General features: G+C 39.9%; 1 protein-coding gene across 3 annotated transcripts in view; it reads left to right on the top strand.

The window, feature by feature from the left end:
• Positions 1–17,200, top strand: part of mef2d (myocyte enhancer factor 2d) — a 112,615-nt gene that overhangs the window by 90,118 nt on the left and 5,297 nt on the right. Inside the window, exons 8-12 of one of the 3 annotated variants that reach the window (XM_059340233.1) lie at positions 1,772–1,792; positions 5,413–5,530; positions 6,736–6,904; positions 9,396–9,464; positions 14,652–14,702. In XM_059340233.1, the coding sequence (XP_059196216.1) occupies positions 1,772–1,792; positions 5,413–5,530; positions 6,736–6,904; positions 9,396–9,464; positions 14,652–14,702 (428 nt within the window). Of the gene's footprint in view, positions 1–1,771; positions 1,802–5,412; positions 5,531–6,735; positions 6,905–9,395; positions 9,465–14,651; positions 14,703–17,200 lie in introns of all 3 variants that reach the window. The other 2 variants (XM_059340234.1, XM_059340235.1) reach the window with 2 other exon arrangements.

Raw genomic sequence — 17,200 nt, 5'->3', positions numbered from 1 at the left:
ATCAGTCAGTCGATATATCAGTCAGGCTCTATAAAGTATGGCGTATAATGAACCAGCTGACAGATTAAAGCATATTTACGGATCAACGTTGTGCTCCACTCGAGACAATCGTGGTTACATGTTGTTGTGTTGTCTACAATCTTTCTTTTGTTTAGGAAATACATGTTAATTAAGGGTCGTTTTTTATAAGTAGTATGCAGTAAATAAACGGGCTACGGCTTAGTTTTGTTAGAGGTCTGTGCACCAGTCTAGACTTTACACACGGCTTTCATACATCAGTAATATAGAGAAGATGTTGAGGTTGTGGACCAGAAACAAGGAATTTAGGTCAATTGTGCAAGTTTTAATTGTTCTTTTATGTCAGCCAGTATTGGACATGTTTTACACTGTCAAATAATTGTTAAATCCAGGAGGCTGGTAATTCTTGTGAGTTTAATGTTTGCTACACTAGAATTTATTTGGCAAACGTATTTCCATATTCCATTTATCTCATCAGATCCTGTTTTCACAAAGGCAACAACCAGTTCAAGTGTATAAAACTTTTTTTAATTCCTGTACAGAAAATCTGTTTCTCTCTGCAGGGAATATTTCACCAAAACCAACAATATTTTGGCATAAAAACTTTTGTTAGTTTTCCTGCCTCTATCAGCTGCCTCTGGGTCTTAATGCAGGTCGCTGTCCTGTTGCACCCAACAGTGTAACATCATGGAATTTATTCCTGTGATCGCTTTAGCAAATCCTTTTATTGGTATCTAACGTCATGCCAAACCATTCCACAGTTATTTCTGTCACAGTACGGCTTTGTGTTGACACATCAGCGATGGCTTTAGTGACATTTCCTTTTACTTTTTGACTGCTTGACTTCAAGCTCAGCCTATGTTATTAGTTTAACTTTCCCACAAACCAGGCCCTCAACAGGTTTCTTCTGTGGAAGTTTAGGGGCGTTGTTTATGCAACTGATGAAATCTCTCAAAAGTGAATTCAACATAGAAGACTCATAAGAGGTTTACACCTCCCAGAAAAGTTGGGTTGCTGTGAAAAATGTAATAAAAACAGAATACAGTGATTTGCATATCCGTGTTAGATATCAGTACAAAGACAAGATATTTAATGCTCAAACTGGGAAACATGAATCTGAATATGATGCATTCTGTTTTTATTTAGGTTTAACACAACTTTTTTGGTATCCAGGTTGTACGACAAGAATACAAAAATGTTCTTGCAATAAATAAAAGCTAAAGTATTTTCACATTATTGCTGTTGTTGCCAGAAACTTCACATCAGTTTTCCTGATTTAGGCTTGACTTATTCTACCTATAGATCATTAAGAGAAATTATGCTTCAAAGAATAAAATCAAACCAAATGTCACCTTTCTGCAGCATCAATTAATTTAGATTTTTTTACACAAAAGGAAGCAAAGTTAGCTCTCAAGTCACATATCTATAGACACATCCTGCACAAACTTCTTGGGGACATTTCAAATGTGTTTCTATGTTGAAAGAAATGTGAATATTCCTCCTTTCTGTTGTGCAATTGAACATCTGGATCCAATCGTTCTCCTTCAGTCAGCCATCAGTCAAGGAGTTAAAGTTTGGAGTCGAATGTGCAACACTGCTTGAAAACTAGGAGCTGTGAACTGTTTACCACACTTTTTGACTTCAGATGAACGTCCTTTTTAATATATGTATATTTTACTGTAGTTAGTTGCTGCAGAAACGTAACCGTCCTGTGTTTTTTACCCCTCCTCCTCCTCCTCCACCCGCCGTGCAGACAGAGGAAGAGCTGGAGTTGGTGAGTGAGGTGAATAGACTTCCAGACTTTTAGCCTCATGGATGTGGTGTCCAACCCTGTGTGATCTCACTCAGCATGAGCGTGACACTGCCGGCATCCCATCAGGGTTTCACTCAGTGGCACCGGTGCTGTGACGGAAGTAGAAGAAAAGTGGTTAGAGCGTCAGAGCACCCGGTGAACTCGGAGCATCGCAGCAGTGGACACACAGCGGACCAATCAGCTGGCTGCTCTGGTTTCTGGAGGATTTGGACTTTAGCTTTCAGGGTTCAAGACAAACTCAGAGTCCCATCGCAGCTGTAGGCCTGATTAAAGTCACGAACACGAGGACCTGAGACTTGACTCGGACTTAACCCGCTGAGAGATTTGACTCGCTTGACACTTGACACCCAAACTTGACTTGAACTTCAAAAGGAGTTTCAAGTTACTATGTGGCAAAATCCCAGAACAATGCAGAGTAAAAACACTTGAATATTGGCCTTGAATATTCAATTCCTCTTCATTGAAACGGTGTTAGTTGTGCAGACATACACTACAAACACAGTTCATTAAAAAGAAAATGTTGCATTATTTTAAGCATCCCTTTAATGAGATGCATCTTTAATTTGACTTAAAAGACTAAAAGGAACAACTTTGTGAAATAAGCTTAAATGCTTTTGTGCAAAGAGTGAGATAAAATGACTTTATGCTAAAGTTTGGCATAAAAAAAACAAAAACTTTACCATGAAGAGCTCTTCAACTTAGCATAAAGACTGGAAACAAGGGAGGACAGCGAACACGGCTCCGTCTGAAGAAAAGACTAATTAACACATTGTGTAAAAGTGTAAAAACAACAATTTGCCTTTTTTCAGGGGACTATATGCCAAACTATTTCTTGGCTGGGCCTTCATACTTAGTGTTCAGACACGTGATTGGTATTGATCTTCTCATCTAGCTGGCAAGAAAGCAAATGAGCATATTTTTTAAAGTGTTGAACTTTTTTGAAGACTTGACTTTGACCGTCTTAATTACTCAGAAAACTGAGCTTTTAGTGCTGTAGTTTTTTCCATAAATTCCAGTGCTGTTTACTTTATAGTGTAGGCAGATAAATTGTGTTTCCTTTAATGAAATATCACTCTTGCAACCTTTTTAGAGCAACGTTTCAGCTGCAGAACGTTTCAGCTGCAACATCCAGTATCTGAATGATATATACATTGCTTTAGAAGCAAACTACACATGAAAAAGTTACATTTTGTGACATAAAACATAAAAGAATTTAAAATGTTAGAATGGCAGAGCAACAAGACCAAAAAGTGAGTTTACATTGTGCTAAATTTTCCAGTACAGTAGAGCTTAAAGTGACATTTGTGCAGCACAAACAGTGTATAGATGGATATTGAGGGAACCAGAGCGACCAGCTGACTCTCTGCTGTGTGTCAAAGCTGCTCAGCATGTGCATGTTTGGTTTCATCTGAGTGTCGATGCTCTGAGGATCAGAGTGAAGAAAGATCACAAAGTCTCCAACCTGGAACACAGACGGACATGTTGGAGGCCGACACGCTGACCCCACCACTCCCACTCCCACACACATGCATGCTGACATGTGTTCATGCATATTTCTCTGCACAAATACACTTGTGTGCGCCCTAAAAGCAAACACACACCTCACATTGTGTATTCATTCCTCGCATACCACAGTCACACACGTTCTTTTTGAGCACAAACACACTCATCCTCACTCATCTCTCCTCTGTCAGCCCCGTCGATGCATGCGTTCCTGTCAGCATGATTCTCCAGCACCGCGATGCCTCTCATAACACCTTCCACCGTGACGCTACATAACACACAAGCGCCCGGCCCTGGCGACAGCGTTGCTGTGCCAACGCCGCCTTGAGATGCGAGACACTTCTCATCTTGCACGCAGATGTTAAAGTGTCATCGAAAAGTTAAACGCCTCAGAGAGAACTGAGGTGCTCGGATTTTTCTCACAGGGAGCAGAGACGCTTCAAACTGTGGCACGATGCATTAAACATGTTCCACTGGACGGCACAGGCACAGAGAAGTGATGTAACAGTTCATTATGTCAGTCTTTAGTTATCACTGCTCTGCTGGATTTGTTTGGGAATAATATTCTTTATTTAGTCTGCCAATAAAACTTCAAATGTGGCAGGACAACCAAGGGCTCAAAGTTAATTACAGTTGCTGCACTTCAGCTTCATAAAGCTGAGGGTAGAATTAAATCACAGGATAATGTATTTGTTTGTTTTTTAGTTCAACTAGAAGTAGAACAAGCTGTGTTTATAGTGAAATATTTCAGTAGTTATAGTGTCGTTAAATTGGTCTCAGTCCCATTACAAGGTCCCTGCATCCACTCTGCTGTACAGTGAAAGCACATGCTAACTATTATCATTTTTTGCTGTTGAAAATGGATGAAGTCATGTGCCGTGAACTCCCACACTCAGCCCATATAAGGAGAAAAAGTTTGTGAAACCAGACCAGCTTTTCTCACGAAACACTGGATCCACAGATCCAAGAAACAGAGTTTGGTTATAATCTTACAAGGATGTTTTCAGCATCTTTTATTTGAGTATTTACCAGCCTAATTAATAAGCTCACTGTTAGGATGTGGCTTGGATAACCCTTTTATATTCAAGGCAACATCAGGTCTAAACATATAGATATAAATGAACCAAACTATTAACCAATTTGTGCCCACTACTGATTTATTATGTACTTTGGTGTGAGTGTTCTCTGGGTTTGTCTCAGCACAAAGCTGAAGACAAAATCAGTCAAATCGTTACTATGGTCTTTGGGCACACGGGACTGATTCTGCACTGCGTTATATTTTAGGAAAAAAATCAGTCATCCCATGTCCCCAAGCACTGAATATAATATGATAAGAAAATGTCTGTATTTCATTAACTACAAGGAGCACAATGAAGTATTTTATGAACTGGTTACAAGTTAAATATCAAAGATGCACACACAGGAAGTGCGAAAACTATTTTTTCTGAGGAATTCATTTAATTAACTCAATGCTACTATTTCCCAAGATTGATAACAGTGTGATTTTTTACTTTTAGATACTTGTTACAAGTATGTCTCTACCAGACTTTAACACTTTCACTCATCAGAACAAATGTTGTGGCATTTTTCATCATACTAAATATAGTCTTTGGGCACAATTGAGTAAAAGTAATAAACGGTGCACCAACAGCTTGGTTAAAAAACAGTGCAAATGTTTGTTTATTTATCTATATGTTCTACTTTTAACACATGAGTTGCATTGAATAAATCTGCTACATCGCCACCAATACCTCCTGTAAAACCTCCTGGATCTTTTCATCCTGAAACATTTTGACAGCAAAAGCTGCTTATCTTGTTATCTTATTGGAAAAAATGCAGCAAAAAGCATGAATTCCTGCACTGTACACAGAGGAGATACAGTTTCTTGTACTTAGAATTAATTAGATACATCCTTACATTTTTATTTTTTTATTCAAGCTATTAAAATCTTACCTTCATTTAGCTGGAGACCTCCTTAGAACCCCTTTAGGCCTCCTGAAGACCCCCACTGCAGCAGGAAACACCTCTCACACTTCTCAGTGTTCAAACTTTCTCCATCCACCTCTTTATCTTCCCAGAATGCTCAGCGGCTAGTTGGCTCCCAGGTGGCGCAGTCGCTCACCACACCAGTGGTCTCCGTCGCAACACCCAGTCTCCTAGCGCCATTCTCCGGCATGCAGACGGCCTACAATACTGGTAAGACAGCGAAGGCAGCACTGCCCCCCTGATGGGACTCTGTCTGTTTACATCAGAATCAGAATCAGAAATACTTTTAAATGAATTGCTTTGTTACAGTTTATGCTCTATAAGAATAGAAGAGAAAGTAATTCTGTAAATAAAATAAAGATAAAAACTTATTAGTACAGTATAAAATACAAATGCAAGTCTTATGTAAATAAAGATATGTACAATAGAAATAAAGTAGGACATTAAAAGACACAATTCGTAGATATGCATACATGTAACAACAGTGTGACAAATGTAATTATTCCACGTTTTCTATAGAAAATCCACAAATAAATATACAGATATTCTTATAAAGTTATGAATTATGTGGCCATGGATGCTGACAGTTGAAATAAGTCCAGTGGCCGGTCTATTGACTCCTGTGGTGCATCCTAATGGGATCAGTACTGACATTGTAGGGCGCCACAGGAATGAGTTCATCATCACGCCGGACAGCAACTCTCTCTAGTCCGCCTCACAGCCTCTAGCCGTGTTTTTCAGACCTCTTGCAAATTCTTTTAGATTGTAAATTATGTTAATAAACCATTTATGGGGCTACAGATGCACCAGCTTGTCAAACGGCGGGTTAGCTAGTCAGAGTTCGTCTGAAGCTAACAGTAGTGACGTGGTGTAGTTAGCTATAGCACAACGTTAGCTTTGTACTTCTTTCGGCCGCATTAACACTTCAAACATTGTAAAAGTGGTGTTCATCTGTAAAGATTATTCTCCTGAAAAAAAACGTGTCAGCATCAGAAATGTGTGTTTGCAAAGCTTATTTTCTGCAATGATCCAAAATCCCAGAGAATTCTGAAAAGACCTCATGAAGATGCTACTTTCGGGTTGGCCAACAAAAATACAAAAATATTTAAAAAATGTAAAAAAAGACAAAACATCAAGTGGTGTAAAAGATATAGTCTGCATTATGTCATGAAATATCTTAAGTGCCATGTATAACAATGTGAAAAGCTCACAGTGTGAAGCCACAAACCACTATGAATATTCACTTTGTTCATTGTGTGAGAGCTTCTGGAATGATTCCACTTCAAAGGTCTCCATTAATATGGATTAGCTCTGATTAATATTGATGCACCAGAAAGTTGTATGATGTAAAACAATCCCCCGTCACCCCTCCTCTCCACCTCCTTTTCTCTTCTCCCTCCATCCCTTAATCTCAGAGTACCAGCTGACGAGTGCAGATCTCACGGCGCTCCAGACGTTCACACCACCGGGGCTGGTGCCTGGCAACATGGCTGCCTGGCAACAGCAACAGCAACCAGCAGTCTCCCAGCAACAACAGCAGCAGCAGCAGCAGCAACAGTCTCAGCAGCTGCTCAGTAACTTGGTGTAAGCAGCTTTTTTTCTTCATTCAAAAACAAACTCGTAAATCAGATTGATTTCCTGACCTTTGACCTTTTTCCTGTTATACATCTGACCGGTAGAGTTTTTATCAGCTGATTCAGGGCACTAGCTGTAACATAAAACACCTCTCCCATACGGAGCTGTAGCATCACCCCAGCTGTGGTTGATTCATCTTTGTGGTGACCTAGATACTCCCCCCACCCCGCTCAGCTCCCACTCCCACTGGAGTCCCACTCTGATTTAGCTCCTGGTAGCGAGGCTAGGCTGCTAGCTGTGTTATCCGGCACACAGACACACAGGGTTTGAAACTCTAAAAGCTGGACTGGCTCAAAAACCAGAGGGCTCTTCTAGTAAATGGTGCCATGGACGTGACACCTCAATCTGGACACCCTTAAAGAGCGCTTCTGGTTATCTTTTTTTGTATTTCCTCTAAATGAACTCTATCCCTAAAAATTTTTTAAAAATACTGTAAAAAGTTGCATAATATACAGTTAATATTGGTATTTACAAAAGATAGATAGATAGATAGATAGATAGATAGATAGATAGATAGATAGATAGATAGATAGATAGATAGATAGATAGATAGATAGATAGATAGATAGATAGATAGATAGATAACTTTTTATCTCTCTAGAAGAGAATATATATAGCCTATTTTTACTTAATATGAAACTTTTGTTTGTTTGTTTTACATAGAATTAACTGTAATTTAACATTCAAGACCATTAAGCAATAGAATAATGCAGTTAAAAAAATGTTTTAAAAAAAAAGGTAAATTACATGAATGAATGTTTACTAAAATGACAGTAAACTATTTATTTAAAAATGTGCATGCTTTACAGTTAATATTGGTATTTATAAAAAAAAAAAATATCTTTATCTTTAGAATAACTCTAAGTTTAATTTATTATGACACCAAGTGTGGCAACTTTTACAATGAATTACATTTTTTATTGTAAAAAAAATGAAAGTTGCCTTAATTTTATATTCAGCAACATTATGAGTATTTCTTTGAAATAGAATTCACTGTGATCTAACATTCCGGACCATTAAACAATTGAATAATGCAGATAAAAATATCTATCTATAATTTTATTCATTTTTTCATTACTTTACATTTGCTTTAATAAAGTAAAGTAAAATAAATATATGAAATATATATGAATATATTATTCTAAATAATATATCATAGAAATAATCATAATAAAAAACTGCAAAGCCCTGATATAAACTAAAATATCTCACTGGAAACAAATCTTAAATGTCAATAAAGTAAATCATATTCCTAATAATAATCAATAATAATAATCATAATCAGTTGGTGTATTTTGTCCTACGCAGAAAACTCATCAAAACATTCAGACAGCTTCTGTTTCAGGATGAGAGCTGCTAAACGTGCAGATAGAAATATAGCTTTTCTTCACTTTAGCATGTTTATGCTTGTTGAACAGATGCAGTGATAAAATATTGGCTTTTTACTCAGTAAAGAGCACAGCTGGAGAGAGCAGAGGAGACGCTGCAGACTGATCATAAATTACAAGAAAATGCAAGAAAAAAGTAGCAATAAATGGAGCGGTAACATCGTCAGCAGCCAGCCTGATGGAAAACATCAAACAAATAGTAGTTATTTCTAATAAATTGAAAAATCTAAATGGTTAACTTTGTTTAAACTTTATGTGCGACACAAACCAGTTGTAGGATGTAGATGTTCCCTCAAGTTATCTGCCAATGTCCTCCATAAAAACTTGTTTTTAAGCTTGAAAAGAAGCGATTGAAAACACCTGCATGGCTGTGCAGCGTCATGAACATCCTCTTTAGTTCGGCTCCTTTAAAACATAACTTCGTAAATAAACCTTCAACTTCTGGTTACAATGGAAACTGGAGGCACCGCAGGTCAGTGTGCACAGCTCCTCTGAACTGAGAGCCAGTAACAGATGAAATAATGAAAACATTTCCTGGAGAAGGACGTGAGCTTTGAAGTAAAAACAACTGAAAAGGTGGGTCGTATGAGGCTGGATGTCATTTAGCAGCATCTGTCAGCTTCAATGTGCAACCACTGTTCTTTTACTTCAGCTTTTCTGTTGGTGTAATGTTTTTATTGTGTTTAATTAATTTTAATTAAACAGATACAGTTTTGGCCTTTACTTAAGATTACTCTTGTTGCTTTAAAAACTGTTTTTATGTTGGATAAATATGATAATTCTGACCCACTTCTATTATTGTTTTTGTGATAAAGCTACTTCAGAGATTAAGTCCTTGTCAATGAAATGTTTACATTATTTTATGTAGGTAGATTGTAGCTGCCGTTAGTTAAAAATCTCCAAAGCTAACCTTGCCCGAGAGCCACCACGCTCATGTTTTTAGCCGTAAGATATTGTGTGAGCAGTCTGGCTGTGCTAGGCTAACCTGTGGATGGGGGCGCGGCTTGTAACTGCCTCTTGTTTTGTCCTCCCTCCCCCCTTTTTCTCCACAGCATGTGGGGTGCAGAGAAACAGAATGCAGAGATGGTTAACTGCATCTCCAATTTTGCTGCTAACCTGAGGTGAATGACATGATAGCATCTAGTGCTCTGCAGCTCTGCCATGCCTTTTATCTGTCAAGTTATGCTCCTGCTATGAGCCATTACAGCCCAAAGAAATTACAGAATAGATGCAATTACATGAAAACATAGCACCAAACCTTCTCTTCTTCTCCATGTGTGTGTTGAGTGTGATGCCTGTTGTTGTCTGTACTTCACTGCTCTCTCAGATTGACTCGTGTGCTTGTGAAGAGTCTTCACGCCACCTAAAGCTTAGATCTGAAGCTCTTTGGAAGTGCCGTGAACAAAGAGGAAGACGCTGCAGTGTGACAGCGGCAGAGCCTCACGAGCTTCTCCAATGAAAGGAGTCTCTGGGTGCTGCTTTCAGTACCAAACGGGCCCAGTGCACAGCTGTGCGCCACCGACATGCTTACTGCATTAAAATTTAACCTCTCAGCCATTTAGCTGTCACTGTCAGCTGACAGTCAGACGCAGACTTCTATTCCTCAGACACATGTAGGCCTGGAATGCCTACAGTGGCACGACTAAATAAGAATAATTTAGATGTAGCTTCACTGTCAAAGTCACTAATTTAGATAGATGGCATTTAATGAAATGCAGCTTGGAATTTAACAGTTTGCTAATGAATTAATAGTCTGTAGAGACTGACGATGTAGGGCGTTTGTACAGACAGCAAAATACGACTCATAGTAGGGCTGCACAATTAATCGAATTTTAATCGTGATCAGGATTTTGGCCGCCACGATTAAATTAACCTGATCGTCGGCGATATTTCCATTTTAAAATGCGGCTCTGCTGCATATCTAATCAAGCACTTTCTACACCAGTAGTCCACCAACCACCAGGGGGCAGGGCCGTTTTTGTCCTTAGCGACTTTGTTGCTATATTAAGCGACTTTTCAGACCCCCATAGCGTCTATTTTTCAAAAAAGCAACTGGCGACAAATTCAACGACTTCTTCTGGTGTTATTGGAGACTCCTTCTAACTCTTCTTAACGAGACGCGGGGGCCGGTGGCTCGTTAAGAAGAGTGAGAACGAATCGAAACGGCACAGTCCTCCTGCAGCAGTCTTTCCCAGCTGCAGAGCCGGAGGGGATGTTAACCCCTTAGCGTCCAGTCTGCAAATTGCTAATAGGCTAACAGTTAGCTCTGCAGCAGTATGTGTATGTGCTGCTGCTGCAGGAGGTGTTCACTTAGTGATCTCTGTTTGTTTACAACAAGCACCGGACACTAAAAACTGTTCCTATTTGTTTAAAAGTAGTGCAATAAAAATACAGATGTTTTCCCTAACATGATGAATAATCATGATTGATATTCGTGATTACAATATTCATCAAAATAATCGCGATTATCATTTTGGCCATAATCGTGCAGCCCTAACTCATATTTACATTTTAGACTGTCCTAAGCTGCCATCTTGTTGACGTAGTAGTAATGATTGACGGTGAAGCGGAGTTTAAATGGCGGCTGACACACTCAGGGAGGGGAGGTGGACTTTCACCCAGGAGAACAGGGTTTGTGCCCCAATACTTTTTACGTAACTTGCATTTTTTACGCAACTTCTGTGGCTCACATCACCCTCGTAACTACTTCTCTTCCGGCAGTAACGTACATTTATTTACTGTTTAAACTGTCTTTTATAACGCCTGACCAGGAGGTCCATAAATTATAAATACCATAAATTCACAGAAACTGCAGCCTTTACATCCGCAAACCTTACGTGTATGTACAGTGCTTAACAAAGATATTACACCATCGGTTTTTGCCACAGCTATCCTAAATTAACAGCATTAGTAATTACCAAAATCATTTTTTTTATGTTTCTGTAATGCTTAATACACCATTATGTAGAAGCTCTTTAACCAAAATGATATTTTTAATGTACTAAAACAACTGTTAAAATAGTGAAGCACATTATTATTTATTGATCAATATGTCAAATTATAGTTATTTACTTGCATTCCTGAGCAGAAAAATTAGTTTTAGTGGTTGAATGTTCAGGTTGATTCATTTCTGACTTTGGCTCAAATTTGGGTATAAAAAGTGAATTCATTTTTTTATTTACCAAATAAATAACAACATTTTAGTTTTAAACAAGCTTTTGAAAGATATTTATATTTTCTTGTTTTTATGACAGATGGTCTAATTAATGTGTTAAGCACTGTACTGTATCTATATATGTGAAGTTATGGTTCTGACAAACGGTCCGTCCTGTCCTTGAGGCTTGAGATCTCGTTGGTCTGTAAAACTCCTGAGTCGGCTCTAATTCTGCCAATTTCTGGTAGCTTTAAATACTGAAAAAAGAACTGATCATTCGACATGTAGCTAACCAATCTTAGCTATAAAAATGTATCTTTGCTCAATTTCAGAGACAGTACAGCTGCTCAGAATCAAAAAAAGATTTAAAAAAATTAAAATGTGTTGATAAAAGACGCTCGAAATAACGCAAGCTGTCACCAGTGAGACAGTTTTTTATTTCTCTGTCTGACGAGCTGAAAATTGTCCATGAAAATATGATAATAGGATGCTTGTTATTGTATACAGCAGCTGTGACTCCAGGGGGTTAAGCACCTTCGGAAAAAGCAGCGTATAGTTAACACTCACACAGCAGAGCTCTTCATATCGCCTTGTAGATGTTAACAAATGGTCGTCCAGATTGTATGAAACCGCTCAGCAAACGGGTCCGTTACAGCACTGCGACTCTGAAGAAGCAGCCGGCGCTCACTCCTTTCCCTGAAGAGTATTAACTGAAACAGTGTTTCTCTACTGAGGACAATAAAGAGGTAATTTTCATATAAGGTACTGAGGAAAACAAATCTTTAGGTTTAAGACTCACTGTGGGCTCTGGGTTCTTGTGATCAGCACTTTTACTTTGTGCTGACATCCTGTTGACCAAAAACATAATCGAGAAAACAATTTGTAAATGAATCAGTGAAGGAAAGGTTAGTTGTTCTAATTATTGGAAGGTTTTATAATTGCAGTTTAAAATAGCCGAGGCGTTCTTACAGACATTTGGAACAATAATCCTGATTTCTCTGAATAAGCAGGATTTAAATGTGATCCGCTCTCAGGTTTGACAGGAGAATGAACACCCGGCAGGTTTACTGTGCTGTGTGTGGGATCAGAATGACAGAATTGCTGTCACTGAAAACAAGCGAGCACCACAGAAATGTGGGAAGCTTTCCCAGCACACCAAACTGTTCTCTCGGCAAAACGGAAAAATCGTGCCGTCCTAGGACAGCATGGGCAGACGTGGGCACTTCTGCAGCCCAGACTGCTCCGGCTTGTTTTTGATTTCATCGCAGCGCGGCTTCACAGCGAGCAAACAAGCTCTTCCAATCAAACAGTGAATGAAGGTTTGGCTGCGAGCCTCGCCTTCGCTGTCGTCCACACTTTAACTCGAGAGGAGGAAATGATTTCTGTCATCTTCCCCTCTCCCATCCCCCTTTTTAATCATTCCTCTTCCACTACTTTCCGCTTATTTCCTGCTCTTTTGTCAGACTCGGTTTAATTCTGCGTACACCTGTTGACTCTCGTCTCCCCCCCCCCACTCCCCAATCTAAATGTTAATGTCACGGCTGCCACCTAAACCACCTTCCTGCAGAGCCTCCCTTCAGCTTGTTTGCCTGTTGATATAGAATTGCTCTCCGGATGCCATTTGTTGTTTGTTTCCTCACTGAGTCGATGTGTTATCAGCAGACGGGGCCTCCATTTGGGACACTTTAGCAGGAAACAAACAAAGCAACTTCTAGGGACGTTGGCTGCTAGTGCATCATTGTTGTTCTGTCCATTTGATCCATCCGTGTACGTGGCTACAAGTCCATGAGTGTGGAGCAAGCAGAGTGGATAAAACGTTTTATATTTCTACTGAGTGCTCTTCTCACTTTGTTCTTGTTTTTCGCCCACAAAAACACATTTTGTCTTTCTCCAGTCTGTCTCCCTCACCCCGTCTCTCCCCTCCCTCTCTCAGCTGTGGGTTAAGAGAAGAAAAAAAAACACTTGCAGACAGTGCACACATTGCTAAATTGCTTACAGGACACAGTGTTTGTCGGCAGGGCACAATGCACACATGCTATCAGACGCTGTTCAGTAAAACCTCCCCAGAGGAGTGAGTGTTTTCCCAGACTACAGATTAGAAACCACAGTGTGAAAACCAGCAGTGCCTTCATTAGGCGTTCTGCTACCTGCAAGATAATCGTTTTAATTAGCAGCAAACATATAGCCTGTATAGTCATTAGAGTATGGGAGGGTTACAGGTTACTGTGTTCTCACTTTGCACGCAGCTTTCAAGAGTTGGTATAGAAATGTCAACCTGCTAGAGCCCAACTCATACGGGCGTTTTAGAGGAAAAAAGTTTGAAAACAATTGAGCAGGAATGAAAATAGACCATTCCTTAACATTTTGCACCAAAATGACAAAGGTACTCAGAAGACTGCTTTCCCAAACTAAGACTATTTAACTTTATTATACATTATGCATACAGTGTATTACATTGCAAGCAAGCAAATATAGAAAATTAACACTGACAAAATAAAGAACAAAATAAAAATAGAGTAAAGAACTTAATAAACATCAGTTATGTATGTTCAGTATCAGTCAGTTGCTGCCCATTTAAATAAAATATAAATACAAATAAAAAGCTATGTGCAACCATTTTTAAATCACCCTGAGCATTGTCTTCATTATATTGTTCTTTAAAAAAGATGTTTTTTTATTGGAAAACACACAGATAGCTACTGTAGATCAGTACCAAGCTGATTCCTGGAGTCCCAATATGTAGGACTAATTCAAACAAATGATAACTGCATTTACCATAAATACTGCATTCTGCAAATTACCACAAAATATGCATTACCTGTCTGAAATAAGCTTTTAGAGCGTTTACAGTATATTCCTTTAATGCCAGGCTGCCCTGAGGTTCCCATTGGCCTGAAATGCCATTTTAGGAAAAAGCCAGCGATTTCACATTTATTGCAGCTGACTGTAAGAATGCATTGCGTGTGGACGACGATCAAATTTGTGTCAGCGCAGGCTCTAACACTTCCTGCCGTACCAGCTCTGCCTCTAACAACATGTCAGTGTGACTGCAGCAGCTGCTGGAGTAACCATGACTGGCCTCCGTCCCACTGTTTCCCTGCTGTTGTAGCTTTCTTAAACTTGCTTGTCTCTTTTTTTCCACCTCCCTCCACAGCTTGGCCTCTCAGTCCAACTTGCTCTTTGGCAGGGAGGAGGGCCTCTGCTGGTACTGTACTCTCTACACTTCAGCCACACAGCTACAGCACGCTGCGTTCCCAAAATATCTGCTGCACAGAGAAACCTCAGCACAGTTTGCAACCTTTGCTACTGAAATGAAGAGATGTTCAGTGTGTAGAAAGATCAAAATAATGAGTCATGAATGGTTCCTATGGGGCCCAACCAGTTAGTGACAGGATAGAAGAGATAAAAACTTGATCAGGTATCAGTTGAAGGATGGAGCATAAATAATTATGTGAAGTCTGAAATGCGTCACAGGCTGTTACTGCTTTTAAAGAGTAGTATTTAACCCTCTGAACACCAAAGTATGTTTTCTTTAAAAGATCTGCAAAAATTGAATTTATTGTAAAGAGAAACTGTGAAAACAGACATTACTGTCAGAATTGTAACTTTTTTTTGACAGCCCTTGAACTAATCATAAGTTTAAGAAAGTTTCCTTTAGGAAAAGTAACTGAAACAAAGCTTGAAATTGTGATATTTCTGTCAAAATCACTTTATTCTTCATGTCTCATTTCAGATGTTGCCAAACAGTTAATGATGCATGTCATTATAACTTGTTATTCTGCACAAAAGACATGATTGTGCCGATTCCATAGAGCTGCAGGACTTTATATAGATTTTATTTATTGCAAGGAAGTACAAGGAAAAAATGCCCTTATTAGGGTTCAGAGGGTTTAGAAAGGTAAAATCTGGATTTTTCAACAAGGAACTAAACATCAACAAGCACCTCAATGATGTAATACAACAGTTCCATAAACAATTGGGACTTTAAAGAAGGAAGGATGGTCAAAGTCAAAGCAGAAAAAGCTGATAAATCTTGACTTTTAGTCCCGAAAACATCTGCCATGATGCAACCATGGCATCTTTAGACCATCTTTATTCTAACTTTATATCCCAGACTTTCTGTTCTACATCAGCTGTTTCCAGAGGCTGACAAGTCCTGACCAAGTGCAAACACACAGCTAATTACAGTCTTGACTGCAAACAGCTTCGACTGTCATTTGTCAAATTCAGAAACAAACTCGTAATTACGTCCAACACATTGTTGTGGAAATGACTACTTCAGTGAATCTGTGTGATTTGGATTTAATTGAAGAGTTGCTGTGCAGCTTGTTGGTCCTCTGAGAAGCAGAGCATTTTGGGAAACACGGCTGTACCTCATCACACTGCACTGTAACCAAGTGTCTGCTTCTGGCTGTGCTCGCTGTGTTGTTAGCGCTCGGGGGTAGCCTGCCGCTCTCGCCTTCATCACTGTCACCGGCCTGCTGACTCTGCCGTTTTCTCAGCATAGCAACGGCGCCCCCGTGGCACCGCCATCCATCTACCTGCGCCAGGCCTGACCCACGACGCGCAGGTTTGATGAAGTGGGCACGGCGAGAGACGGAGTGAGCCTCGCAGCCGCCGAGGGATTTGTGTGTGTGAGAGAGAGGGTATAGGAGGAGAGCAGCATTTGTATGTAAGACAGCAAGAGTGCATGAGTTAAGTGCGTGTGTGTGTGTGTGTGTGTGTGTCAGAATTGCAGCAAGACAGCGAGCACATTTGAGTGCCGCAGACCCAGATCGCCTGGAGGAGTGCTATCTTAAATTCCCCTCTCAGTCTGCCAGTAATTGAGGGAATATTAGAGATACAGTGCTGCAGATGGCTCATGATATGACATATTAGAACACACCCGAGGGGCGAAACGCAGTAATTGGGAGCTTCAAATGCAGATCGACCGTGTCAAGCTGGGGGAGAGAGAGAGAGAGAGAGAGAGAGAGAGAGAGAGAGAGAGAGAGAAGGAAAACGAGCACGATCCGAAAAATCCTGTCGACACCGTCAAAGTAGCGAGCCACAGTGCAGCGTCAACAGCCGGTGTCAGCCTCAGTGACAGGTTCGACTCAGCCTCCAGCCAGCTGAGCAGGAGCAGGAGCAGGAGGAGGAGTGTGAGGGTGGAGGGGCTGATCAAAGAGAGGTGGCAGGTAGAAACACAAGACTCTGACATAGACGTGAGACTTTGTCCCGAGCATCTTCTGGCACAAGCACAGGAATCATGTTGAGAGCAGCTTAATGAAATGATGGAGTTTATTCTCCTTCGTTCCATGATCATTAGTCTGCATCATAATATTTCCTGAGATAGCAACAGGCTTTGGTGAGTGGACTCCATTAACATATTCTTTAAAAATAGGCCCATGATGATTAGAGATGGACGCCCCCAAAGTCTAGAACCTGCAGGTGGCTGACAAACAACAGCAGTGTTTGAGAAAAAAAGCAGCTTTTTTTGTTAATTTCAGTGACACACTGATGGTCCTGAAGCAGGCACACAGTTATCCATCATCATCCAACTTTTTGCCACAACCCAAAGCCTTATCATCCAGAAATCCACTGTTTTGGTCAGGTAAATACATGAAACATGGTAGATTATTTGTGACACGAAGGGCATTAATTCTGCTGTCTGTGATCGTGGAGATGTTTCTAAGTTCCTCATAGTTGTGTAAAGTTCTGTGGAAT

This window comes from Centropristis striata, chromosome 8, assembly GCF_030273125.1.
Source record: "Centropristis striata isolate RG_2023a ecotype Rhode Island chromosome 8, C.striata_1.0, whole genome shotgun sequence".
NCBI classification, from domain to species: Eukaryota; Metazoa; Chordata; class Actinopteri; order Perciformes; family Serranidae; genus Centropristis; species Centropristis striata.
This window is presented reverse-complemented; position numbering and strand designations above follow the sequence as displayed.